This window comes from Fomitiporia mediterranea, assembly GCF_000271605.1.
Source record: "Fomitiporia mediterranea MF3/22 unplaced genomic scaffold FOMMEscaffold_16, whole genome shotgun sequence".
NCBI lineage: Eukaryota > Fungi > Basidiomycota > Agaricomycetes > Hymenochaetales > Hymenochaetaceae > Fomitiporia > Fomitiporia mediterranea.
In genome coordinates, this window is record NW_006760401.1 from 1,018,845 (window position 1) to 1,044,202 (window position 25,358).

The 25,358-nt window shown below is 48.3% G+C and overlaps 7 protein-coding genes and 1 non-coding gene across 8 annotated transcripts; 5 read left to right on the forward strand and 3 right to left on the reverse strand.

Annotated features, from left to right (window-relative positions):
* Window positions 1-446: 446 nt before the first annotated feature.
* On the reverse strand, window positions 447-7,388 carry FOMMEDRAFT_23699 (uncharacterized protein). The gene is made up of 7 exons (XM_007271161.1): window positions 6,702-7,388; window positions 6,569-6,606; window positions 4,664-6,491; window positions 2,820-4,485; window positions 2,587-2,643; window positions 1,676-2,521; window positions 447-1,616 (listed from the first exon to the last, which is right to left on the reverse strand). The coding sequence occupies exons 1-7, from the start codon at window positions 7,281-7,283 to the stop codon at window positions 1,123-1,125; spliced, it is 5,511 nt and encodes a 1,836-aa protein (XP_007271223.1). The 5' UTR covers window positions 7,284-7,388; the 3' UTR covers window positions 447-1,122.
* A 583-nt stretch (window positions 7,389-7,971) lies between these two features.
* FOMMEDRAFT_96697 (uncharacterized protein) lies at window positions 7,972-8,881 on the forward strand (the record flags this gene model as incomplete). The annotated part of the gene is made up of 4 exons (XM_007271213.1): window positions 7,972-8,422; window positions 8,446-8,615; window positions 8,681-8,769; window positions 8,851-8,881. 4 exons carry the CDS (start codon window positions 7,972-7,974, stop codon window positions 8,879-8,881), a joined length of 741 nt encoding a protein of 246 aa, XP_007271275.1.
* Window positions 8,882-10,372: 1,491 nt separating this feature from the next.
* FOMMEDRAFT_23701 (uncharacterized protein) lies at window positions 10,373-13,271 on the forward strand. The gene is made up of 3 exons (XM_007271162.1): window positions 10,373-10,422; window positions 10,508-13,020; window positions 13,077-13,271. The coding sequence occupies exons 2-3, from the start codon at window positions 12,055-12,057 to the stop codon at window positions 13,203-13,205; spliced, it is 1,095 nt and encodes a 364-aa protein (XP_007271224.1). The 5' UTR covers window positions 10,373-10,422; window positions 10,508-12,054; the 3' UTR covers window positions 13,206-13,271.
* A 303-nt stretch (window positions 13,272-13,574) lies between these two features.
* FOMMEDRAFT_114259 (t-SNARE) lies at window positions 13,575-15,090 on the forward strand (the record flags this gene model as incomplete). The annotated part of the gene is made up of 7 exons (XM_007271297.1): window positions 13,575-13,798; window positions 13,896-13,980; window positions 14,050-14,213; window positions 14,279-14,335; window positions 14,418-14,566; window positions 14,658-14,812; window positions 14,898-15,090. The coding sequence occupies 7 exons, from the start codon at window positions 13,575-13,577 to the stop codon at window positions 14,907-14,909; spliced, it is 846 nt and encodes a 281-aa protein (XP_007271359.1). The 3' UTR covers window positions 14,910-15,090.
* A 478-nt stretch (window positions 15,091-15,568) lies between these two features.
* Window positions 15,569-15,657, reverse strand: FOMMEDRAFT_t73. The gene has a single exon. It is a non-coding gene; the product is annotated as a tRNA-Glu (tRNA).
* A 274-nt stretch (window positions 15,658-15,931) lies between these two features.
* Window positions 15,932-18,770, forward strand: FOMMEDRAFT_171078 (uncharacterized protein; the record flags this gene model as incomplete). The annotated part of the gene is made up of 15 exons (XM_007271298.1): window positions 15,932-16,289; window positions 16,315-16,478; window positions 16,536-16,598; window positions 16,665-16,698; window positions 16,761-16,886; window positions 16,961-16,986; window positions 17,239-17,359; window positions 17,425-17,451; window positions 17,503-17,545; window positions 17,601-17,753; window positions 17,828-17,879; window positions 17,942-17,967; window positions 18,038-18,049; window positions 18,115-18,121; window positions 18,179-18,770. The coding sequence occupies 15 exons, from the start codon at window positions 15,932-15,934 to the stop codon at window positions 18,743-18,745; spliced, it is 1,779 nt and encodes a 592-aa protein (XP_007271360.1). The 3' UTR covers window positions 18,746-18,770.
* A 1,338-nt stretch (window positions 18,771-20,108) lies between these two features.
* FOMMEDRAFT_171079 (uncharacterized protein) lies at window positions 20,109-22,192 on the forward strand (the record flags this gene model as incomplete). Its single annotated transcript, XM_007271299.1, has 14 exons — window positions 20,109-20,152; window positions 20,216-20,228; window positions 20,290-20,386; window positions 20,448-20,467; window positions 20,525-20,567; window positions 20,631-20,714; window positions 20,777-20,846; window positions 20,899-21,002; window positions 21,060-21,092; window positions 21,151-21,178; window positions 21,239-21,443; window positions 21,499-21,524; window positions 21,586-21,597; window positions 21,661-22,192. 14 exons carry the CDS (start codon window positions 20,109-20,111, stop codon window positions 22,190-22,192), a joined length of 1,311 nt encoding a protein of 436 aa, XP_007271361.1.
* Window positions 22,193-23,484: 1,292 nt separating this feature from the next.
* Window positions 23,485-24,131, reverse strand: FOMMEDRAFT_171080 (uncharacterized protein; the record flags this gene model as incomplete). The annotated part of the gene is made up of 2 exons (XM_007271300.1): window positions 23,485-23,569; window positions 23,635-24,131. One exon carries the CDS (start codon window positions 24,129-24,131, stop codon window positions 23,655-23,657), a length of 477 nt encoding a protein of 158 aa, XP_007271362.1. The 3' UTR covers window positions 23,485-23,569; window positions 23,635-23,654.
* Between the last annotated feature and the right edge of the window lie 1,227 nt (window positions 24,132-25,358).

A 25,358-nucleotide genomic window follows, 5' to 3' on the forward strand; every position in this document is an offset into this window, starting at 1 on the left:
GTGCCAAAGTGACCATATCACCTCCAAAGCTTCTAGCCTCTCAGAGTCTCGGACTTCGATTTGTAGGACCTGTCCGGCATTGCTCGGCCTCTGCGCGGAGTTGCTTACCACTTACTAGTAGACTAGTGCCTGTTTGCCTCGTTTTTCACTTAAAAAGACTTTAGTCCAAAGTCCCGGATCACGAGAAGCAGAACGCGGAAATTTGACCAGTGTATAATAATTAAATGAAGTATAGCCTGATTATGATCGTGGTGGTGATCTAGAGCACGTATCGCCGTTCATTTGGCCGTGAAAGTCAAACCCGAGGAAAATTTAATGCAATGTCATCTTTATTGTAAAGATTTTCAGTCAGTAATCATTGAGTAACAAACATTTTTGCAATCAACAACGTTTCAGTATCTTTCAACACATGAAAGCAAACAAGTCAGCAAACAAAAAAGCACTAAACAACTATGAAATTTATTGTAAATACAAACAACAACGACAAACAACAATACGACACGGAAGAGAATCGAAACAAAAGAAACAAAATGGGGAAAAAAAGTGACAGGGTGTTAATTTTGAATATCTGCAAGTGAGTTGAGTCGCAAGCTACTTAATGTATACTGCTGATGTACGTACTACTGTACTACTGTATATTCTACCATGGATGGGGAAAGCACTAAAAGAGTGTCCAAAGTTGACAGACGAAAAGAGTATGTATGTTATGACAGACCAGGAAGGAAAACAATCGAAGGGACGGAAGGCAATAATAGTCCATGAACAAGCAAACAAATCTCTAAAAAGACAGACAGAAAAACAAGGCGAAGGAGCCGCAATCTACCAGACCAGAAGATAAGAAAAGAGAAATCACAAACACACGCTGGAGCAATACATAGATCAGAGGGCAGGGAAGAAATATTTTTGAGGGCAAATAAGCAGGAGAGAGAGACAACAAGCTTTATATGCAGAAGGGAAGGTAAAAAGGGCGGAACAGAGGTTTTTGTCATTTCGCAAACACGCGTCATATCGTTTTAGTTTTCGTCTCGTCTCATACCGTTCGTTTCGATCGCTTTTGCCTTGTCAACGTACTCATCGATAACATTATGAGGTTTGAGAATCGGCGGTCCATGCATGCTCTCGTCACGCACTCGCAGAGATCCCCACCCTCGTCTCCTCGTCCATCCTCAACCGTTTCTTCCCATTCTCGGGACTCTCCTCACCCATAAAAGCCCTCTTCGAGGCCGTCGACCTCACACTCACACTCGCACTCGCACTCTCCCTCTCAACATTCTCACCCTCCACGCTTCCCTCACCATTAATCTCCTCACCATCCCCATCCCCTCCTGAGCCTTCAACATCCCCTTCACCCCCTTCTGCCGAAGCTCCAGAACGTGGGGAAAACTGGAGTTGCTGATGCTGACCACCTTTTAATGCGCTCTTAGAAGACAACTCCTCTTTCTTCATCTGCGCTTCTTTTTCCTTTTGTTCGGCCGTCCCAGAACGCGGACCACCCTTATATGATTGACCGGGCTTACGACCTCGACCCGGTGCATCACTAACGTAGCTACATGGCAACGAGCGCCGAGCGCAACTCTGACATGTCGGGTGCTGGCCGTCGCATTTTGTTTTACGTGCTGTATAAATTTAAGTTTAATAAAAAGTTTTAAAATACTGAAGGCGGAAAGAAGCATACCTCGGCAGAAATTACAGGCAACGACCTTCGGTCCATAATTCGACGCAATGCGCGACAATTTCGGTCCACCACGCTTCCTCCCAGTAGCAGATGCAGCAACAGCCTGTTCAGCAGGTGTCATTCCACCAAGTGCAATCATCCCACTACCAGCAGCTCCACCACCAGGTGACGGCAACAGCTGCATATTAGTTGTCAAAGCTCGGTGGCCCGCACCACCGGGGCTAGTCGCCGAAGCAGGAATAGGAGCAGACACAGTAGGTGATGTGGCAGAACTCGAATTAACACCAGAGAAGGGAAGCGGTGCGAGCTGGCTTCCAAACGACGCATTTCCGTTCGGAGATGTACGTGCATGGTGAGGTTGCGGCCGTGTATGCGGTGCAGACGCAAATGCATTATACTCCCTCTCGTTCTCTCGTTCCCTTTCCCTCTCCCGTTCCCGCTCGCGTTCAAGTGCAGCGGCTCTCGGAGAGCGCAGCGTCTCAGCAATCATCAAGTCAACATTTGAGCTCCTCCTCGAAGCCATCGGACCGCCAGAGCTTCCACTGCCAGGGCGATGTTCTGCTGTATGCCTCACGCCCACACCGTTTGGTCCAACTGGAACAGAAGCTGGAGCACCTTCCTCCGGGCCGGAAACACCAGCTTCGTATTCGGCGTCCAAATCACCCGCCGCATCTTCCTCAGCATCACTTCGCGTCTCTTCTTGTGCCACTTGTCCCTGCGTTTGTGTAGTACGGGATGATCCGGCAGCACCACGCCGACGTGCATGTGCCTTGTAGTCGCAGGAGTGGGATCGCTTGATGCACTGGCTACACGAGGGACGGCCACCGTCGCATTTGAGTTTACGAGCTACAAATAATGATAAAAATAGAAATTTAGCGCATCCCAAAAGGCAAAGGAAGAAGCCGACGTACAGCGGCAGAAATTACAAGCGACTGTGATCTTCTTCGTTCGAAGACGAGCGTGCACGTCTGTATCTCCACAACCGAAGTTGCAAAACAATAGTAAATAGCGGGATAAGTAGAGGATGATCCAACGCCACAAGCGACAAGATAGAAAGAAAGTAAAAAAAGAAAAGTCAGTAAATCCAGTTCACATCGCCCGCCTCTGCACTGACATTTCAAAGCAGAGAAGAGGTCAAACTCACCCTCCTCAATCACAACCGGACGACCAGCATAATCAACGCCCATTGGCCTATTCTCTGCGGCACCACTACGCAATCCATACCCAGAAGCAGGACCCCTCTCCTTCTCTTTTTCCATCTCGCGTTCATGTTCGTGCTCTCTCCCGCGCACTCGCACAATGTCTCGGTCATACTCAAGATCGGGGTTGACGGGCCCGCGCACGTGTCCACCACCATGATGGTGATGTTGCATATGGTGCATCCGTACTGCAGGAGGTGCACCTGCTCCTGGAATAGTTGCAGAAGGCGGTCCAAACCCAGGCTTTTCGTATACTGGTACTCCGTCGCCGCGGGAGCCTACGTGTCCAAGTCCATGTGGATAAGCAGAAGCAGGAGTCTGCGGATAAGCAGAAGAAGGGGATGCATGTGTACTCGGGTGTGCCGACAACAGACCACTCGCCGATGCCGACGGCGGTCCACTAGTACTTGTACTCGTGCTCGCACTTGGTGGCTGCATATGTCCTCCAAGTCCCAACCCACCAAAGCCCACATTAGCAGATCCCGAGCTGACAGGACGTGCAGATAAAAGCTCCCTCTCCCGTTCACGTTCATACTGACGATCACGAGGACTGAGCGGACCAGGACGACGTATACTGCCTCTCTCCCTATCTATTTCACGCTCACGTTCACGAAGGGCATCATAACGTTCACGTCGATACCCTTTCTCCTCGCGTTCTTCGTCACTGAGGTATGCTTCGCCGTAATCCTCCCTGACTCCACGGTAGGCGGGGGAAGGGGGAATAAGTCCTGGCTGAGTATTGAGAGCATTTCGATACCCTCCATAGTCGTATCCACGTTCGCGCTCGAAGTCCCGTCGGACACGGTAATCCCTATCTCTTTCTCTTTCTCTATCCCTATCCCTCTTGCGGTCCATGTCTCTCCACATCTCTCGATCATAACGGTCGGGTGGGTAACGTGAGTACTCCCTTCCACTAATTGGGGAGGGGACAGCTCCAGCAGAGACAGCCGACAGAGGAGGAAGAGATGCAACGTTCTGCTGTGCAGAAGCAGGATGAGTAAGAGGCGGGAGCGCCGCACGTCTCTCCCTCTCTCTTCCCAACTCACGTTCTCGCTCCCTATTCATCTCATTTGCGTCTCCCTCTCTAATGCTGCTAGGCTGGATTCTCCCTGGTGGTGCACCACCCAAAGGAACAAGGCCTGGGGATGTTGCGCCCCTTGACATCGACACAGAGCCTGACCCACTTTTATGGTGAGGATGCTGCACAGAGATCGGGTACGGTCCAGGCTGGCGCTCGCGTGACCTCTCCCTCTCCCAAGCTGCCTCCCGCTCACGCGGGCGTCCATGCTCTTTCGCGATATCTACATCAGGCGAAAGGAGTGCCGCAGAATGAGGGGATACAGCTGACGCAGTCGTAGACGTTGGGACAGAGGAATATGAGGATGGCGCATTACCAGAAAAAGTGGGATACGGATACTTAGGTGTCGCTGATGGGGGCGAGGCAGCTAGATGAGCTGAGGTTGAAGACGACGAATATGACAACGATGGGGCACCGCCGGGGGGATACGAAGACGACGGGTGTAGTGAGGCGGCAGCAAGATGCTGACGCTGATGGTGTACATCAACACGGAACTTCTCAAAGAGATAATCGCGTGTGTATGTTCGCAAAGGCTGGATGTCATATTAGTCAAGGTTCATGAATATCCACTGCATGCACCAAAGAACAACAATATAATTCTCGTTCACGAAAGGAAGCAGTAAGAAGTAATACGGAAAGAACGTTGAAGACATGTGTGAAAGAAGAACTGCGAAAAGAAAAGAAAAATTGACAAAGGGTAGAAAAACGCACCTGCATGTGGTGGAATACGGCTTGCCTAAGCGGAACAAAGTCGCAATGAGCAGGATTAAGTGCATCGATAGCTCCCCAACGGTATTGTCGAACAAATTTTCCCTTCAACAAGCCGGTCTGCTTTGCATTCTCGGGTCTCGACTGGCTTCTATCGTCTTTGAATTTGGACTTGGAGGAACGTAAGGAAGAAGATGAAGAGGATCGCGTATGAGAGATTAAGGATGGATCTGCATGCATGGCGGAGGGGTCCTTGCTACCCGGAGATGCAGTTACATCTGTTTTCGACGCGCCTTGGTTGTCAACTACGCCTGTCTCGGTATTTGACCTTTCCTTGTCCTGCTCTTCGTCTAGATTCGCAAGATCAGCAGCTCCTCCCTCCTTCTCATTCATCTCTTCCCTTTCGGATGCACGTTCCGTTGCTAGAGGACTTCTCTGTGTTTTTGCAGTAGGCGTAGATGGACTAGGGGTCGAAGACTGAGAAGAGATCGGAGAGGGCGGCGTATACCGCTTCACAAGGCTCTCAAAGCTCATTTCCAGGCGCAACTCTTCATCCAAATCATCAATGTTCGTATCACCACGCAAATCATAGATATCAAGCTCAACCCCTTCGCCATGTGTATACACGTCCGGTGTTAATATCGCGTGCGGCAGGCGAGGGACACGAATTGCTGCAAATTTCGCCTTGCCTTTCCGTGCAGAATTCTGAGGACCAGACAACCCTGGGTCGGTTGGTGCATCTACCTCCATTTTCACCTCGGATTTCTCGCCAGTCTCCTCTTGCTCGTCTACTGCCTCCTGAGCAGAGTCTCGACCGACAAGGTCTTCTCCACTACCCGGACCGGCATCAAAAATCCCAAATCCAATGCCTGCGGTTGCCAAATCTGCCCTGACGGCTCTCTTAATCGCCGCTAGACGCGCAGCGCCCACCGTATCTGCGCGCGCGAGTACAGGAAGGACATTTGTCCGGGCTGAGAGCGCCTTTATTGCAGCAACTTCGAGAGCGGGCAAATGTGGTGGGTTTGGCAGAGAGTCAGAGCGTGTACTACCAGTATGACGACGCGGACGGGGATGAGACACGGGCTGTACGATGGGGGAAGGACCGGCAGTGGCGCCAATACCGACGCCGGCGGCAACGGAGTTGGACTCGGAGTCGGAACCGCCGATATTGACTCTTGTACCGACCCTGCCTATCCCCGCCCCATTTCTAGGATTGGTACTGCCGTTTGTCGAATGGGTATTAGAATTAGAATTTGCGACCTGATTGGAGTTAGGAGTCGTCATGATATTAGCCGATGCCGCGGAAGAAGATGGATGTTGTCGTTGGGCCTGCGCGTGGGTATGCGAATGGGGAAGAGAGTGAGGCGGCGAAAGCGCGCCTCCGGAAGCGGATACGGATGAAAGGCCCATTGATCCAGCAAGACGCGTGTCTGTGTGGGAACCGGCAGTAGAGGAGGGAGCCGGAACAGAGGCTTGAGGAAGAGGTGGGTGGGCTGCAGTAGCGGTAGCATTGTCTCCGCCGTTCCCTACAAGTACAGCGCCCGCGGCCGATACTGAAGCAGACGACGAGGGTGATGGCGTAGGGAGTACGTGCGAGTTTGCAGTCGCCGTTAAAGGCGCCGAAGAAGCAGGTGAAGGTAGGCGCGCAGCAGAAGGTGGCGGGGGAAGTGTCAAGTGGGAAAGCTGCGGGTGAGGATGCGATTGGACCGCGGAAGAAGGAAGAGCAGAGGCCGGCGCCGGCGAGTTTGCTGACACGGGTACGAGTATGGGCGAGGGCGGCGGAGAGACGGGTAGGGGAACGATCGTATCCGGGTCCAGGAGGTACAGACATCTGTATTTGGGCAGAAACGTGTTTTTCGTGTAAGAGAACACCGGAAGAAAAACCAGAATGGGGGACGGGCAACGTACAGATGGACGTGATGGTCCCCCGTTCGCGCTTTTTGCTCCTGCAAGACAGCATGGAATCAAAGGGTCCGGTTAGCAATTCAGAAAAATGACACAGAGTGAGAGAGGAAACGAGGAAGGAGGGAAGGAGACGTACATCGTCAATGCTCTCCGCGAAGCGACCCTCTATGAAGGCGAGCACATCCGCGAGGGATCGCTCAAGGGTCCTCTCATCGCGTGTGTCTAGACTGGGCGTATCAACGAGGTTCAGCAGCACGCTCTGCGCCTGCGTCTGTGTTTCGTGACTATCATTACTTTGATCCGCTGCTGCGAGCCCACCACGACTGCGCTCGCCCTCGGTAGGCGGAAGGACCTCAACGGCACACGTGCGCACACGGGTCGTGCGACTCACCGCACCCTGAATGAATCGCGCTATGTTGACCGGAGTAGGGGCGGGATATGGTGCGCCGGAGTCCACGGCCGATGCCGAGACGGAGATCGAGCCCACCGAAGCAGGGGAAGCCACCGAAGACGACAGCTGTTGCTGCTGCTTCCGCGCCGGCGCAAGCTCGGCAGTGTCGAGCAGGAGACGGAGGAGAGCTGTCTTCCCGCGCGCCGCACCAGCGACCATGATCGTGTAGGCGCGGGGCTGGGACGCGGTACGGGCATGCGGGTGGGCTGCTGCTGCACCAGGCCCTGCCCTGGGAGTGGGGGCGGGGAGGGCTGCTAGCGAAGACATATGTCGGTGGCGGGGACGGCGGAGGCGGTGTCGGTAGTGACGGGGCTGGGTAGTAGCAGCAGTGGAAGAGAGAGAGGGCGTGATGATGGAAGAGAGGAGAAGAGAGGGACTAAGATGAGAATGGCTGGCTGGAAAGGACGCGGAGGCGGGGCTAGTCTTAGCTACTCAGTGCAGTGCGGTGCGGCACGGACGAGCGGAAAAGGGAAGCCCATCGAGTAGGGGCTGGACCCATTCGGCCACTGAGGCTCAGGCTCCGAGCGAGGCTCTCTGGCTGGTCAGTTAGAGGTGCGGGGTTACCGTGAGCATGCATGCTTCCTTCCCTTCCTTCGCTTCCTCGTCCGTGCCCCCGATCCCGATCCGCGCGTCCCATCCGACGTCGACGGCTTGAGCCTGACTAATATCCCCGCCAAATCGCAGGTCGCCGGGTATCCATCCCAGGCGATCTCGGCCTTCCCGACTTCCACAGCAACGCGCCCACGGAGAAGCGATCCGACGCTACACTAGTGTGAGCCCTGCAGATCCCCTCCGGCTTACATCATCCCGATCATTCGCTACCACCCGCATCTCCGCCGGGCATACCCCTCGGCCCGCGATCCATTTCCAATTTCCTCCGTCCGACAGCACGCACGCCCAGCACGCGACTCATTCCTCATTCCTCCTCCATCCACCTCCGTTATCGTCAGAAATAATGGGCTACACACTCCCTCCTCCGTCCGCTTCTTCCTCCTCAACAGCAGCCGTCCCCGATGATCCGCTCAGTCATGCCCAATCGCTCATCGCCCGCAAATCAGAAATCGAAGCCGAACTCGACACCCAACTCTCCATCCTCAAATCCCACAACGTCGACATGCGCACCCCACTCGTCGACCGCGAAGGCTTCCCCCGCGCCGACATCGACATCGTCGCCGTCCGAACCGCGCGTGTACGCATCATCGAGCTGCGGAACGACCTAAATGCCATTTTGGAGGAAGTCAAGACCGCACTTGAGGCTGTGCATGCTGCGAATAGACAGACAAGAACGGAAGAAAATAGAGACGAGGACGCTATGCAGGTTGAAGAGACAGCAGCAGAGGAGCCGACGATACCGTTTGCACGCGTGGATGGTGTCGCACCAGGAAGTCCAGCAGCCAGTGCAGTGCGTGTCACCTCCTATCTACCTGAGTATATGCACATATTTATTGTACACTCATGCAGGGCCTGCAACGAGAAGACGTCATCCTCGCATTCGGTTCATTCACAATCTCCTCCATAACTTCCACTACCTCATCATCAACAATAATACAAGCATCAAGTCTCGCACCACTCGCCACACTCGCAGCAGAGCACGAGAATGTACGTCCGCTCGGTCCCCTCCACTTCGTCTCTCTATCTCACTAACTAACTATAAATGACACTAGCAACCCCTCAACATAAGGATCCTACGCAACTCTCAACCCATCACACTAACACTTATCCCTCGAAAATGGGGTGGACGAGGACTCATAGGGTACGTACCTGGTCTACTCCTTTACTCCTTTTTCACTTGTTTCCGATGACGATGAAACTTATCTCCTTTCTGACGACACAGGTGTCATATTGTGCCCTACACATCGTCGTGACGACTTTGTTTTCCACTTCCACGGGGCTCACGACAGATCGCAAAAGAATTACAAGCAATATAAATTGTGTACTCGTATCGTTCACAAAAGTTAAGCACATAATTGTATCCATATCAGTCGAAAATAAAACCTCTTTTTGTCATTATTTTATTCTGTTCTATTTCTCATTGCCCAGAAGTCAAGAAAGATAGGGGTCAAAGACTCAAAAGAACATGCATTGATGAATGATTACTAGGATTAGGTCAGACCATCAAACTGATGTGTCGGAATTTTCTAAACACAGCAGGTGTATCAATTGCTTGCTTCAAAGAGCTTCGTCTGTCCTCCTCAATCAAGAGGCTCGTTTCAAAAAACGTTTTGTGCCAATTAACAGAGCTTAGCATCTAAAGACTAAGATAAAACAAATTTCAGAAATGATACAAAATAAATAGATAAATAAAAACGTCTTGATGTTTACATGTGTTGCAAAATAATACAGCAAGTCGTACTGTTATCATAATCACTTCTTGGGAGAAGAAACACTATATCCACATCTTAAGAATGAAACAGTTTTCACTCTTTGTTGTTAAAAATTTTGGCTTATTTCTTATTGTTCAGATAGTCAAGTAAGATAGGAGTGAGAGCACAGGGAGGATTACTTAGTAGCAGGCCATCAAGTTTGACGCGTCGGAATTTTCTAAACCAGAAAGTGCATCAAGTGTTTGCCTGAATCAGCTCTCCTCCCTAGGCAGACTGTAAACAAACAATGTTCAAATGCTTTTGGTGTCAATAACCGGTGCACGTTTAGAAATCACGGTATATAACAGAAAACATGTGAAAAACAAAAAATGTCCAATAATAAATTTCCAAATTTATCTTTCTCTGTCTGTCGAACGCCAAATCCACGTGCAAGTCACGTGTACCGTTCAGAAACAACAACAACCACAGGAGCTATACAATCTAACTGCGGAGTTCCAATAGGGCGCATGAATAAGCAAGACCCTTTTCTTCAGACTGTTGTCAGTTACTGCCTCTCTCCTTCTCTTACTCCCATTACTCCCATCATACCATCAGCTTTCACCTATCATTTGTCTGAGATATTCTTACTCCTTCTCCTGTCTTTAGAGCTATTCTATTTCTCAGTTTCTTGATCTGCCACCTTACCTCACCTTCTGTGTCTCTTTTCCACCTCTTTCTCACATACATATATCTTTTCAACTCTGTCTATTTTCCTTTATGACAGCTGTAGAGAGAAGCTCGACCTTTTCTCTAAGTCTAATGGCTGAGCAAGAGGGCTTAGAGCTTAGCAAAGCTTTAGACCTTTCCTTTCAACAACTTTCTCCTCAATTGAAAGCTCTTGTTAGTAATAGTAGCTTAAAAGAGGAACCTTCTCCCTCTTACCCCTATTTGCCCCTTCTTTCACATTCTAACTCAAAGAAAGAGAGTAAAGAGAATGTCTCTCCTCTTTCTCTCCCTTCTCAATCTCAGCCTACCTCTGTCAAAGGAGACAATGCCACCTCTTCTTCTCTACCTTCACCTCCTCTTCTTGAACTTGGACAAAGGCAAGCCTTTTCTTTTTCTTTTCTGATTTAATTTATATTGTTTAAAAGCAACTAACTAATTCTCTGTAAATTTCTTGTTTCCCAGTGCTTCACCTTCTCAGTCCCAAAGAGACACAAATTTGCACTTGCCGAAAAAGAAGAGGAAACTCCTGCCTTACGTTCTTGTTCCAAAGGTTTCACACCGTGTATCTGTGAGCAACCGGAACCAGGATCGGAAGCAACAAAGAAAGCCAGGACCAAGGCCAAGGCCAAAATTCAATCAAAAACAAAGAGCAGCATCGTCTTCCGTCGTTGTCGTTGGTTCGAAACGTGCTGGCCCTCCAGGACAGAAGGCAATTGCAATCTCGGATTCCAATAATAATGTGGTTGCAGCAGCTCTCTTAAAGCAGTTCACCCATAACAAGCACAAGCAACACAAGTCTGAGTCGTTGAGCACAGCCTCTGATGATCGGACCACGATTCGGGCGTCTACGTCTACTTCTGAGTCTGTTTTGGCATGGGCGTCTAATCGTACTAGTACCGGAATTGGTAGAAGTATTGGTGGGAGAAGTGGGGGTAGACCTACCTTGGGCGAAGGCGGCGAGCGGAAGAGGAGCGGTCTGGTGCGAACTGGCAGGACTGGACTGGATGCCAATACTGGTACGCTTTTCTTAGAGCCGATTACGGACGATATTACTGGTACGGACAAATATCGCCATGGGAAGAAACGGATGCGCGACGACAACGACGACGGAGACGTCGGAGAGACCAACTCGGCCCCGCAGCATACTTCTGCTACGTTTGATATTGATGACGGTATCGGTATCGGTATTAGGAATGGCGATCCCCAGAGGAGATCTTCCGTCTCTCTCGAATTGGACCGGCATATTGCTGCGAACACTGCGGCAGAGCAATACTTGGTTGAAGACTCTCTTTCAGAGGACGAAGGACGGTTATCCTCTCCTTCGAATTCACATTCCGAATCAACCCCCGAGGGAGCATGGACGTGGACCAGTCCAACCCGTCATGCATACATCCTCCCTCCTTCTTCCGTAGATCAAGATCAAAACAAATCTCCTTCCCGCCAACGAGAACGTGCGAGCCTTCTACATTCACTCAACAACTCGGGCTCGAACGCCAATCTAGAATTTTGGAAGGAGAGAAACGCATACGTCCCTCCAGAGGGTTGGCGCGAACTGACCCGTGTCCCAGGACGCAGTCCATATGTCACACGTTCAGAGACGCCTGCGCAAAGATACACGGAGATCCTTGAGCAGTGCTACGGGCCGGGGGACATAAGAAGGGGACATGGGCGCAAGCCTCATAAAGTACGTATCAATTTTCTGTTCTTTTCTGTTCTTCTTTTATTCATTTAGGGCATGCTGATTTCATTTCGGTGAATCTTTTGTATTTGTATAGGTGAAAGAAGTTGCTAGGCCTAGACTTGAAACAGAGGCGTCGACGCCCTCTACGTCTACGTCTAGCGAAGGAGATGAAGATGAAGATGAAGATGAAGATGAAGATGAAGATGAAGATGAAGCAAGAGGGAGCGTGGAGGCGGGGACGGGGAGAAAGGGTGACAGTGTTATTGGTAATAATACACGAGCGGAACAAGAACCGGGACCACTGGTCTCGCCGTCTTCGGATGCACCAATGGACGATCCTCTCGTCTTCGTTCCAGATATTCCGGCCGGTGAGCTATCTCTCTCGGCGAATGACCCGGGCTCGGCCAGTGCGCCGATCGTCGTCGACTTAGACGATACCAACAAATCCGTTAGCGACGCATCGAGGGAAGAACTTGCGCATCAGCGTTATGCTATGAAAGTACACGTTCCTGAACGCGAACGCGAACTTGATCTCGAAAACAACCTCGCCTCCGCGCCTACACCGAATGGAATCGTCGATCCGCGCACCTTGACACGTTCTGTGCCTTCCACTGCCACTGCCGACGAGGATTTGATGAATGCCAGTCGCGCTCCCAGCATCAATAGCGCAACCATCACCGCCACTAAGACCGCGCCGTCGGCATCAGTATTTTTGCGGGAGAGTGACACGTCAGAAGCGAATTATTCGGTGCTTGCTCCCCCAGAATTGGTACAAGGAACGAAAGGGCTAGCAAATAATAGGCCTCCTGCTGATGAAACATCTTCCACGACATCGAGGATCTTCGTGGAAAGAGAAGACATACCACGTAGCAACAGTGCTAACGATGTTAACGATAACTCGGTTCCACGCTCGGGTTCCCGACGAGAGGATTCGGCGGGTGCGAACATGGACGAAGGTCAGGGTGTGAACGCGAATTCGGCGCCGAGCACAGACACGGACGTACATATTCACACTGGCGCGGGAAGTCCACCGAGTCCAACTGCTGGTCCAATTGAAGAGTCTACGGGAATGCCGAAGTCAAATGGAATGCCGGAGGGAAAACCACCGGTACACCAAATCCGATGGTTCAATACCGAAGAATGGAAGGGTACATTCCGGCGACTTGTCTCGGGGAAGCAAAAGACGGTGACGATTGACGATTTGATGAATGTTGATCGGACGCTTGCTGCTTTGGAGGAGATGGTTAGTGCGTTAGCGTCGACCGGGGACGACAAGGACAGCGTGAAAGCTCTCGTGAGTGTATTGATGTCTCTGTCTAACAAATACTGATCATCTCTTGCTGGTCTTAGGTTGAGATTGTGAAAGAATACCTGGTGATGATGAAGGACCTTCCGGACGGGTTCATACCTTTTGACGACCAATTCGGACTTCGTAGGCGTTCCGCATATTTATTGCAGGTGGCGTACGGTCAAAAGTGAAGCTTATACACGGTGATTATTGCCCTTGAAGGACATATGCGCGAAGTAGAGTTTCGTACTATTGTAGAGCTCGTATTCATGTAGTATATCATAGCTATTAAGAATACCTTTAAATTGTAACTTTTTTGTCACTGTAGACGAGATAGGAGTGTTTATATTTATGTGCATGTGCGAACTGCGAGCTGCGGGACACCTAATGTGGCAACGCGTGTTCACTGACGCAGTGCACTGTGCTGTGACGAAGCGTGCAACTGTGACTGCGAGCAAGACGTGCTGACTGCTCAACTCATCCACAGTACTCTCGTCCATCCCATATACCCCTCATTTTACACTCTACCTTTCACTTCATCAACAACTGAGAGCGACAAGATGAGCTTTCAAGACATAGAAACCGGGCTCGCCCAGGCACCTTCCTCCCTCTCCCCTCCTCCTGGTGCTGGAAATGCACAGTCGCGAGAAGAAGCAGCTTTCTCAAACCTACAATCTTCGCTATCCTTACAAGTCTTCAAGATTAACGCGAATGTCCAAGGGATACTGAAGCTTGTGGATCAGTTGGGGACAAATAGGGATACGGGGAGTGTTAGAACTGGATTGTGAGCTTCTCTCGCATTGTTTGAATGAGGTTGTGAGCTCATAGAAGTGATTTATTCATATTCGTCATGTGATATCGTATCTGTCGTGTACGAATAGACATAATCTAACGGAAACGACGAGGGATATGGCCAAGCGGGGGTCGGAGGACTTAAAGAAGCTGGCTGCGTTGCAGAGTACTCTGGAAAGTCTCTGTCCGTCTATATTCATTACGCACGCGTGTGTGCTAACACGGCTTCCTAAACCTCTCCAGCCAAATCAGAAAACAGCTCTTCAGAAGACATCACACGACTTCCAACTCTCACTCGTTGCGTTCCAACGTGCGCAGCAGGTCAGTGCGGAGAAACAGCGCACCGTTGTTGAGGGTGTGAAACTAGCTGTGGACGAGGAACATACTGGTGCTCGAGAGGCTGGATTGTGCGTTTATTCCGCCCCCATTTCACGAACTGAAGTTTCGTTGCTGATTGGAAACGAACTGGTAGTTCTGATGCTCAACCTGGAACATCTCCTGAGCAACGGCAGGCTCAAGTATTACAACAGTACGTATCTTCATTGACATATTCTTTCTTGTTATCCGACTACAAAGTAGTGAGTGGACTTATGTATTGTGGTTCGTACCAGGCAATTATCACCGTACGAACTCGCGCACCAAGAATCGTTAATCCAAGAACGCGAAGAAGAGATAAGAGAGATCGAGACTGGTATACACGAACTTTCTGAGATCTTCCGAGACTTGGGGACGTTAGTCAGTGAGCAGGGCGGTATGCTCGGTAAGCCCTAAATCTTCTTTTAATTCAAGAGCGTCATGAATAATTGAACTTGTATTCACTCGACGAAACCCGTGTTATTGGTGGATGATAGACAATATCGAATCGAATATCTCTTCCATAGCTGTCGACACCACTGGTGCAGCAGAGGAACTCAACACTGCATCCGAATACCAACGGAAAGCAGGACGAAGAGCAGCATGCTTGATGATCATACTCGTTATCGTCGTGTGTATCGTCTTATTAGCGGTAAGTCTTCTCTCTCTCTGTTCTTCTGTGCTTTTTGCTCCTTCCATGGTTTCTCACCTGTTTTCGTTGGTATTTCTTTCAATAGGTCCTGTCCTGATGCTACGCACATAGCGCTGTTCAATATGGCAATTACAGTGTCTCGATGTTGGCAGTGATGCTTCTTAGACGATTATGGAGATTCTTTTGGACTTTATTACTTATCTTGCGTGGCAATGTCATTATGGCTTTTTAATATGTATTATTCATTCGAACTATCTACCTACCTACCTACCTACAGCCCCACGCTCCTGCTTGTGTGACCTAACAATGACATTGTTCAGTCTCGTATACCAGCATGGGTTTGAGTGAACGGGTCTTTCGTTATGCAACTTCAGGTTCATCTCAACGTTTATTACGTGCTACCGTCAGTATAGTAGAATCTCAAGGATTGATTGAATATGCAATGCAATACACCTGTTCTATTTGCACTTATCAAAGACTTTGGGATGTGTCTCTATTCCATCTATTCAAGAGCAGAACAATAGGCAAAAACACTAAGTCTGAGTCGTTCTGGCAGAAGGCTAATGCAAGCTCTATGATATCTTTGCTTCAATAATGATAAGGAAAGGCTTAATGACCTCAAAAAACAGATCAGAAATAGGGGAGAGGTGAACAATATGCATAGATTTACCAAAATATTACTTTCATTAAGAATAATCAAGTTTAACCCGTGAATCAAAAAGCCAAATCGGTGATCATGAATTGAGAAAACTAAATTTCGGATACGGGGAATCGAACCCCAAGCTGCCGCGTACTGAAGACTGGGGAATGAGAGGCGGCAATGTTAGCCGTTACACCATATCCGACTCTCTTGATCATAATCGACAAGCCAGTCAGATTACGTTTATTACATACACTTAAATATAGACGCCTCTGGTTGACCCAGAAGCTTGTGCGCTTCCTTCCGACGTAGTCTCATATCAGGCTTTAAACCTGATCTTCTAAGAAAAATCTTCTTGTCCTTGCACGGTGCACTCGCCGTTGTCGCAAGACTTGATGTCCCTTTGCAAAACGATTTTCAATTGACCTGCGGACTGTCGAAAACTGTCATCTGCACGTAATGGACATACCAAAGATGGTATGTCGAGCACCTGCACCACAAGTCGACCCCAGATTTACAAGAGCGCTCAATACGCCACTTGTGAATCGATTGACTTGATATCGCACGCAAGGACGCAACATCCTCCGAAGTCGGCTATTAAGTCTATTCACGAGACCCACACTCTGATTACGAAGTTGCCGACTGAAATCAAACACTGCGTTCGGCTGCGTGGAATTGGCGCAAATGACTTGGAAATGATAGGTTTGGAAAACATACTTAAGGACTGTGGGGCTCCGCATCCACTCGGCCCGCCCTTCCTTTCCCTCGACTCTGAGCCGATGCGAATGGCAACAACGTTTCTCTACTTGTATTCTGGGTTGGAATTCAGTCCTGAGTGTTTGCTTGAACATGTTATCTGCAGCCGGCCAAGGTGTTGAGGTGTTGGGTGCTTTCCAGCACCTCGATGCGCGTCAAATGCCATCATCAAATCACCAGGACGTGTTTTACTCGTACGTCCCTCCATCCTTCTTTGTCTTCTCAAACGTCGGGTATAACCGAATACCGTTGTACAGGCGAGTAACGAACGTGCGTCTCCATGCTCGGATTGCTTGAATTTCCGACTGACAGACGCTACGTCGGCAGTATGTAGCATTCATAGGATTCACTATATTGGTTTGGGACCATCTGATTACCTTCAAAGATGAGGTGAGTTGTGGCCTTGAAATGATGCGAACGTCGAAATTATGCGTTTATTAAACACGCTTATTGTAGGTCCGATACATCTGGAACGGACGGAAGAGCATTGGTATGCAGAGTTAATCATTGTTTGGAGTACTATGCGCTCACTGTGGTGTTTCATGCTGGAAGTTATTTATTTATTTTTCTGGGTAAGAAAGGACTGGTGCATTCTTTTGCGATTTGATAGCAGGCGCTTAACTCGTACCGAACAGAATCGATACTTCACACCATTCTCCTTCATAGGCAACTTCATAGGTACGTTTCGTTGTTTCCGTGTACTATCTGTGCCATATTTTGTGCTGAGTTAATCGATTTTTTTGCGACGTTAGCCTACTTTTCGACCTGGTCCCCAGAAGTGAGAATCAGCTCTTTTTTACTCCACCGGCTACTTTTCCTTACCACTGCGTTGTATTGGTTTCTTTCTTTAGCAGTACGTGTTATCTTTATTCCATTTGATACGTTTCAGTTGACTCTGGTGTATCAGCTGTAATGAATTTGTTCGATATGAGGGAACCACGACAGCCATTGCTGTATGGGTTTCGGGGCTCATGATGTTGATTCGGTTCGCAACTGATCCATGTTCTTGATTTGAATTTATCGGTGATAGGGAACCCTTTGTTTCAGTGTAAGAGCATTATACGCAGACAGGCCGAAAGTGGTTTATTCCCTTGGTGTTGTTCTTCTGGCAGAGGCAGGCGTGTTTGCCTGGTTGTTGAGTCGTGCTGAGGGTGAGCGGATACTGCTAAATATTTTGGCATATACGGGATCCTGATAATTGGGTCGATTTATTCAGCCGTACCACATACCTTGGATGTTCATGGTGAGTTGCTTATATCTTTTTCGAATTTCTATTCGACGACTTAATGAGCAGGCTATTCGAATACAGCATGCACGATGATTTTTGATCCACAGCTGTGAGCATTTTTTCTTTCACATTGTGTAAAAATTGCCGCTAACGCGTCGGTCCAGAGGATCTGCCCCATCTCTGTCAGCTTGGTTCCCGCTGGTATACGACACGATTGTCATCGCTCTGACCCTGTGGAAATGTGCTGGGCCTGTAAAAGAGCACACCGCCAGCCATATCCTACGTACGCTTCTGAAGGACGGTCTATTGTATTACAGGTGTGTGCAAGTTCACGTCGGACCTTTCGGATTTTAATGGTTCCGTGTGCCTGTATTGACACAATTGAATGAAGCGTTATATTCGCTGTAAACCTGGTGCTCGCTGTAATGATCATATCAACGCGGGTACGTGTATTGTGTTCCCTTTGTGTGCATTGGGATTGATATCCTTCATCATGCTTCTGTAGCCTGGCATTAAGAATATCACGGCGCAGTACGATTTCCGCATCTATTTACAATTTGGACTTGAGCTGACTCGATTATGAATATCGTCGTGCGTCTAGACTAGAGCAACTGTGAGCACATCTTCAGATCACTTTTGACCCTGGATAACTTTCTCACTCCAACGATACCTTTTCAGGTTAACTGTATGCTACTTGTCTTTGATACAGCAAAGTTTTGCGCGGCTAACTTTCGGAACCTAGGTCGCTATGATGAGCCGGATCACACTGAGCCTGCGACGTAAGGCACACGAAGACCCAAGCTCGGATGAAGGGGACGATAGCTATCTCTTTCCTCGATCCCCCGAGTCGAGGTCCTTTCACGTCTACACTGGACATGGACATCCGCATCATCACTCCCACTATTCTGACAAGCCATCACAGCATTGGATTGAAAATGCGTCTGCAACCTCTGGACGTTCGCACGCTTCTTCAAGTTGGCGGCGCTGCCCAGGGAATTTTGGATTGTCTTACGAGTCGTTTGACTCTGATCCCGTGTTGCATTCTGAAACACCTCCAATCACCATGGCGAGAGGCGTGCAAAGTGGTTACCAAGTACGGCCTGGCCGCTCCATCGACGCTTTTGACACCACGAGGACCCGGTCTCAAGGAATGGTATCGGGAATGGTGGATGATCATCTTCAAACAAAGAGTATGGGTGCCTTAGAGCTTGGCACCACTGGTGTAGGACAGCCTGAGCGCGCAGTTCTGAGTGATCGAGATGTATATGAATTGCGCAGAATGCGCGCTTCGCCATACGTCCGCACGTAAAAGATGGACAGAATCATTTTCTTGCTCCCGTCCCCCCTTATTTATCCTTTACGCCAGCTATGTTTGTACTAGAGGTGTTTTACCTGTACTCCTTGTTTTAATGTGATTGTCTTGTTTTGAGTGTGTATTTGTGCAAGGACCGGGAACCTGCGCATGGATTAGGATGCAATAAGTTCCCCATGGGGTAAGAGACTAGATAACCGGAGGAGCTGTGACGACTACCGCCGACACCGACTCGGAGGGCTCGGAGTTATGTAGAGTGGGCGAAAGTGCCGCGTTACTAGCATAAAAACTTCGGAGGAACTAAAAAGAAAGAAAGAAAGAAAGAAAGAAAAAATGAATATGAAATTGAAGAGTCGTGCCCGTGCTTGTACGTGCGCTCCGTTGTAATCGTGGAATCCTATTATGCGTTATTGTCCACCCTACCAGCACCGTTCGCTTCTTTCTCGTTTTTCCGCACATTGTTGCGTGTTGTTTTCTTACGTTCCGCGGGGCTCGGCTATACTCGACGGGCCAATATCCGTATTCGACTGATCGGCGCCTTCTTTCCTAACCACCATCATCATATCGCTTTGCTGTGCAGCTGGCTATTCTTGAGTTCGACTGTTTGCGCCCGCGCCCACAAGTTGTAAATACAAAGAAATATCGTATTCCCGCCTCATAGTCTACGCGAATGCAGTGCCTTTTGCTCCACAACGCTGCGCAACGTGCATAATTTCCATTTCATTGATTTATGATGCTGGCAGGTCCATGTGAAACTTGACAGAACGTCTACTCCTGTTTCCTTGAGGTTCCAAACGTCTACCTGCGTATGGTTGCTGCATTATCATTGAAGGTGAGCCACATTGTACACGCGTGGCTCGTATCGATAGGAACTGTCGAAAAGTTCTTAAGTAGGTCAACAATTCTTACATTTAGAGCGGTCTAAGCTCCTCCGCTGTATACAATCCAGGGTCGCTGCTTGTGCTTGAGGTGACCCGCCCGCGCTAATCTATCCTAAATTCCCGAGTCTGGAGAGCCGGGAGGGCATGCACAGGGAATGTTCGGCTGTCTGCGTCATTCAATCACGCGATCTGGATATCGTCCCTCGCCCAATTCAATCATATCACCCTTCGGCGTGCTGTTGTGTGCCTTTTCCCGCCTTATTTGCCCGGTTGTCAAACATGTATGTAAAATTCTGGGACATAGCCCCTTCCCCGCGCTAGTCAAAGTCAGTCACTGCGCGCGATGATTCGTTTATATATTGCGTATGCCGCTGTGATACGAATGCCCCTCCCCTCCACTCGCTTGAACCCTTTCATGCTACTCCTCCCTCCTTTATTATATTGGCTCAGTCTGGTGGAAAGCACACACATCAGGTCTGATGTCTGCGCAGCCTTTAGCTCCGTATGATGAATATTTCTATTCGTACGTCTTCCTCCCTGTTTCCGAGCCACCGAATTATGATTGAATACTCAATTTAATGATCAGACGAGCAACGAACGTAAGTCGCTGACGTGCTCTCCTTTGTCCTTTACTTCCGCTCAGGCTTTTCGCCTGTCTAGTATGTCGCATTTATGGGCTATACAATATTAGTATGGGACCATGTCATTTCCTTCGGTGACGAGGTAAGGTTCATTTGGGTGAGGTCAAAGAGTCCGGGTACGTGTAGTCTATTGAATGGTCGAACGTTCTGGAGCAAAGGCTGACCTGCCCCCGCCAGCGACGTATCTATTCTTCGTGGTATGTTCGTTGCCATATATGAACTTAAGCGCTCCTCCCGCTTATGGAACTTGATAGAACCGCTATTTCACACCAATAGCATTCATCGGAAACCTCGTTGGTGCGTCCGCTGTTATGCAGATCCGTCTTGCAAGGACCCGAAGTAATCACACTTGAAACACAGCCTACTTTTCCAACTGGGACGAACAAGTGAGCTTTTTGTTCGTATCTTATCCGTCTCCGAATGTATCTGACGTTAACGGTAGACGTGAGCATGAGGCACCTGGCATGATACACGTGTAAACCTGATTTCAATGCGCAGATGCGAAGAATTCGTTCGTTACGAAGGCTCCTGTACAATTATAGCGCTGGAAGTAGCAGCGTTGATGATGCTTCTTAGGTAAATCCCGTCGGTGTTAATACGTTGTGCAGCGGCTGAATTGTGTCGTTAGAGTGTGGGCGCTGTACAAGGGGCAAAATCTGGTGATAGCGTCGGTCATACTCCTACTTGCTCTAGAAACTGCCATACACGCATGGTTGATGACTCACAGCGAACGTAAGCATGATGTTTGTGAAAGCTTACGGGTTATTCTGCTTACCCATATATTCTCAGCTGTACCCCATGATTATAACTTGCCTCTGAGACGTGAGTGAAATAGTTCCTGACATAGATAGTTCATAGACTCAGTCATGTTCACATGTAGCTTGTACGATGATTTTCGACCCAGGATTGTACGTCGTCCGGCAGTTTTCTGTCTTCTAGACCATGTTCTGACGTTGCCTAATCAACAGGGGCGGATGGCCTTCTCTGTCTGCATGGCTACCTCTGATCTACGACACCTACGTGACTGTACTTACGCTCTACAAATGCATGCCCCGGGTCCGGAGTTCGTCGGCGACGTATATCTTCCGAGTATTGATGAGAGATGGGCTCTTGTACTACAGTGTCATTTTTTTGGTTAATCTTGTACTCGCCTTTATGATTGTATTTGCACAGGTGAGCAGCCCTCGGAGCTTTAGTTTTTGTTTTCTTACTCGTTACTGGACGGTAGCCTCCAATTAAGAATATCACGGCACAGTGCGTATTATTTATTAGAAATGAATGTGTTAGACAGCGCTTATCAATTGATTATTTTTAGGCTGGAACAAATGTAAGACTTGCGATAACCTATTGCATTGCCATGAAGAGATACTTACACACTCCCCCGGAACAGGTTCACAGTTGCCATGATTTCGCGCATCACACTCTCCCTCCGACGTTCTGCAGCAGCTCATAGCATGGGGCTAGTCTCGGCAGAAGACAACGCATATCGATTCGAGCTCGACGGCTGGAAAGCAACCAGAAATGATCCCCATTTCGTGCGTCAACAACGGTCCTCAACTATTTGCCAGCATATTAGCGTCGTACCTGGTAGCGACCTCACGTCTCCTTCCAACTACACCTCTCCCTATTCGTCACGACCGGGGAGTTCACACACTGACAAGGCAACCCACGAGCATATTGAGTTTGCTGAGAATGATGGAAGACGGTCGGCCAATCTTGGGACCGAGTCGATTGGTGTGTTAAGTATAAGTCCTAGACACTCTCAGGAAGCTGCGACGGCAATGGGAATGGCGACGAATAACGGTGTAGGTGCACGACCCGTAGACCGGGTAGCGTTTATCAACGACCGTTCGAGACTAAACGAGCAAAGCGCATACGAACTGCGAGTGATGCGCCCTGGGCGTGGCCCTTGGAATACGTAGGTCTGCAATTCCTGCAGTGGTCTTTCAATTGCATTGTTCTTAGGAGATGGGTTCCTAATCTATACCTATTTGCTTGTTTCTTTTTGGATTTCGTATAATCTGTCTACTGCTATCTTGGTCACTAGGGTTCTTTGCGTGTCTTTTCTGGTGGTGATAAAGTACTAATACCTCTGTATGAATATATACTTGTATGAGCAAGCGATGTTCACTTGATTTATAATGTAATGTCTAGTATTGTCATACAAATCCTGTTTTGGCTTTGAAGACTTGTACTCCATTCAGTTGCAAGCGGAATAACTGGCTATAAAGTTCACTATAAATATCTTATTTAAGGGGGCTTTAGCAATACCAATCGGGTTGTATAATATTCTAATTCCCGTTAGCGATTTTTTTTTGTGCACTATTATTATCTTACTAAAGCAGCGAGAAAAGTGGATTAAAGCAATCAGTCAGTATGTATCAAGGGGCTAATAAGAGGAGTGGTGATTTGAAAGGAAGAGGACTGTGAGCTGCAAGTATGATTGCTGAGTCGAGACCAAACTTACATCGATGTTTGTGCAACAAACTTCACAAAGGTAATGTTTATTTTATCAAGCTTTCGAAGAAGACAAAAGGACATGCACAAACACACGCAAGTGCTTCCTGTTCAAGCACGTGGTCCGTGCGCACATTTACGTTCCCTTATAACCTGCACATTGAACATGATAACACTTCATACTTACCTTGATGGCGCATCCTCCTTCATGTCTTGGGGATGTGGACCATGGGTACTTTCCATAGCACGGCGACCCTGTCCGCAGAGAGGGCCTGTGGCTTGTATGCGGTTTATGCCGTATGCACTGTCTTAATATTTTCCTGTCCCACTTCGGCCCTCGGGCTGGGTGGGCTCTTTTTTGGTTCCTTTAGGATCCTAACCCTAACCCTATTAAATACTTGTACAAAGATGTAGTTATACATGTGAACATAGATGCCCGACCTAATCATCTAACCTACATCTCCCAGCCTTACAAAGGTAATTATTTTCATTCAGCAAGGTTTTGCTCATATCTTCAATAGGCTAAAACATAGCATTGAATGTGATGTGTGTATATGTACTGTGTTTGCATTGATGGTGTGTATATGTAGCCCAGCTGAGTGGACTGAGGTGCCTGGTTGGAGTCTTATGTTCTGTAACAAGCAATTATATAGTACATTGCAAGACACAAGTGAAAACACATGTGTGCACATACAAAGAAAACAAAGAGCCAGAGGAACTACAGCACTACAATTTTAAGAGGAAGGAATAGTAGAAGATATGAGGGTATTGTCTGTAGTGCATGAAGAATTATATGTGTAATGGTGTGCAATTGCAAAATGTACCATACTGTCAATGGCAAGCTACAGAAAGTTGACAAAGTGAGTCTTTAATCACCAAAAAAAATCTACGTCGAGAAGAAGCCTACCAGAGATTATTTTAGTCCCTTCAACGCATCGAACTCCACACAGCCATTGCAGCTCGCCGAGGCTCCTTGTCAGCCTTTTGTGGTTTGGCCGGCGCAGTCGGATACCCAGAATGCTTCGGAAGCACAGGGACAGATACAGTTGTTGGAGTCGGTGCACCAAATCCGTACGAAGACGACAATGCGCCGAATGCAGCCTCGTAATTTCGCGGAGCCGGCGTGACGTTCGTGCCGGCAGTGCTAGCAAGTGTCGTTTGAGAATCCATGGACGATCGACTTGAGTTAGAGAGCGTCGAGCTGGACGAGTCTGAATTGCCGGATCGTTGTTTCTTCCGCATCAGTCGAGACAACGAGAAGGATGAGGATGTGGATGAAGACTGAGAAGGTGCGTTCGAGGTACGGTTGATATGTACAGGACCAGGATTGTTTCCTGTGAGACCGTAGACGTTTTGCATGTCGGCGAGGGTAGAAGGGAAGTCACGGTTGCAGGGCATCGGCATGGCAGAGGAACTGATAGTTCTGCACTGAGGATGAGACTGCGAGAGCGTTTGAGGTAAGAGTTAAGAAGCTCGGGGTATTGGTGTTCAAATCTCCTCCAGACCCAGCGCGTTTTATACACTTGATTAGCCCCAGTTGGAACGCACCTGCGGCTGCGCAACACATGTAGACGCACTGCTGACACATGTCGCAAACTGCGCCCCAGTGATCTTACGAGCAAACAATCATCGCGTTCGAGTCACATCAATAGCAGATAGGGCCGCAATAGCAGAGATTTCGGACCGTATTGTATGAGAATTACCCGTAATTACCATTTTGAGTTGCCCGTAAGCGTCGTTCGTTTACAAACGCCTCACGCAAGGTCGAGTCAGGCTTCAGGATGAAAGGAAACCGAGTCAGACGCATCTATGCACAGCATTCGCGTCAAACCAGATAGACGATAAGAACAAAGTTGAGTTTAGTTCTTGACTGAACTGATAGGTTCTCGCGTTGAACGCGGGGACAAAATGTACAGCCACTTTAGCTGAAACCAATGATAATCGCAGCAGGATTCCGTTATATCCGCATCAACAAAGGTGAAAATCACGGCAATAAAGCTTTGCACTGGTCGTGTTTTGGATACTAGCACAGCCATCAGCATCTGCAAGGTAGAGAGCATATCACAAGAAGAAGATAGATGTCCATCTATCAACAGTTCACTAGCACCTGCAGAGACGTTGCATCAAGAAAACGTCCCTAAGCAGGCACTGAACATGTACAACAAGGTAGGCCAGAAGGACATGGATGGCATCGAAGAAACTAGAAAAAGTTAGAAAATGTGTGTTACTGTCGTTTTCATAAATATTGTCACACGCGCGATTCGTGATTTTTGTCACACTAAGTACACTCAAATACAAAATCTACTATAACTCAACTAATACTTAACCAAATTACATGATCTAAGTTGTAAAAATTATACTTTTGAAGTATCTTTCATATTCCAGAAAAAAAATATTAAAATGAGCAAAATTTGAGTAAGATACAACACAATATGTGAGTTTTCCCTATATTTCATGTATATGAGTTTTCCTAGCCCTAAAACTGATTGTACAATACTATAAACTAGTCTAAATGAAGAATATAACTTTATTATTAATTTACATATTGAATTCTAACTAGGATACAGAATATACATATAAGTATAATACATATTTAAGTTTGCTAAAATTGAGCATTTCCCCCCAACCTCT

Bases quoted from the DNA above. Each gene is read 5' to 3' on its own strand.
- FOMMEDRAFT_23699 (XM_007271161.1), bottom strand. From the start codon at position 7,283: ATGTCTTCGCTAGCAGCCCTCCCCGCCCCCACTCCCAGGGCAGGGCCT. The intron at 6,492-6,568 runs GTACGTTGCCCG...GCCCAAATACAG, and splicing joins GGGGACCATCACGTCCATCT to ATGTCTGTACCTCCTGGACC. The intron at 4,486-4,663 runs GTGCGTTTTTCT...TATGACATCCAG, and splicing joins CCGTATTCCACCACATGCAG to CCTTTGCGAACATACACACG.
- FOMMEDRAFT_23701 (XM_007271162.1), top strand. From the start codon at position 12,055: ATGGACGATCCTCTCGTCTTCGTTCCAGATATTCCGGCCGGTGAGCTA. The intron at 13,021-13,076 runs GTGAGTGTATTG...TGCTGGTCTTAG, and splicing joins AGGACAGCGTGAAAGCTCTC to GTTGAGATTGTGAAAGAATA.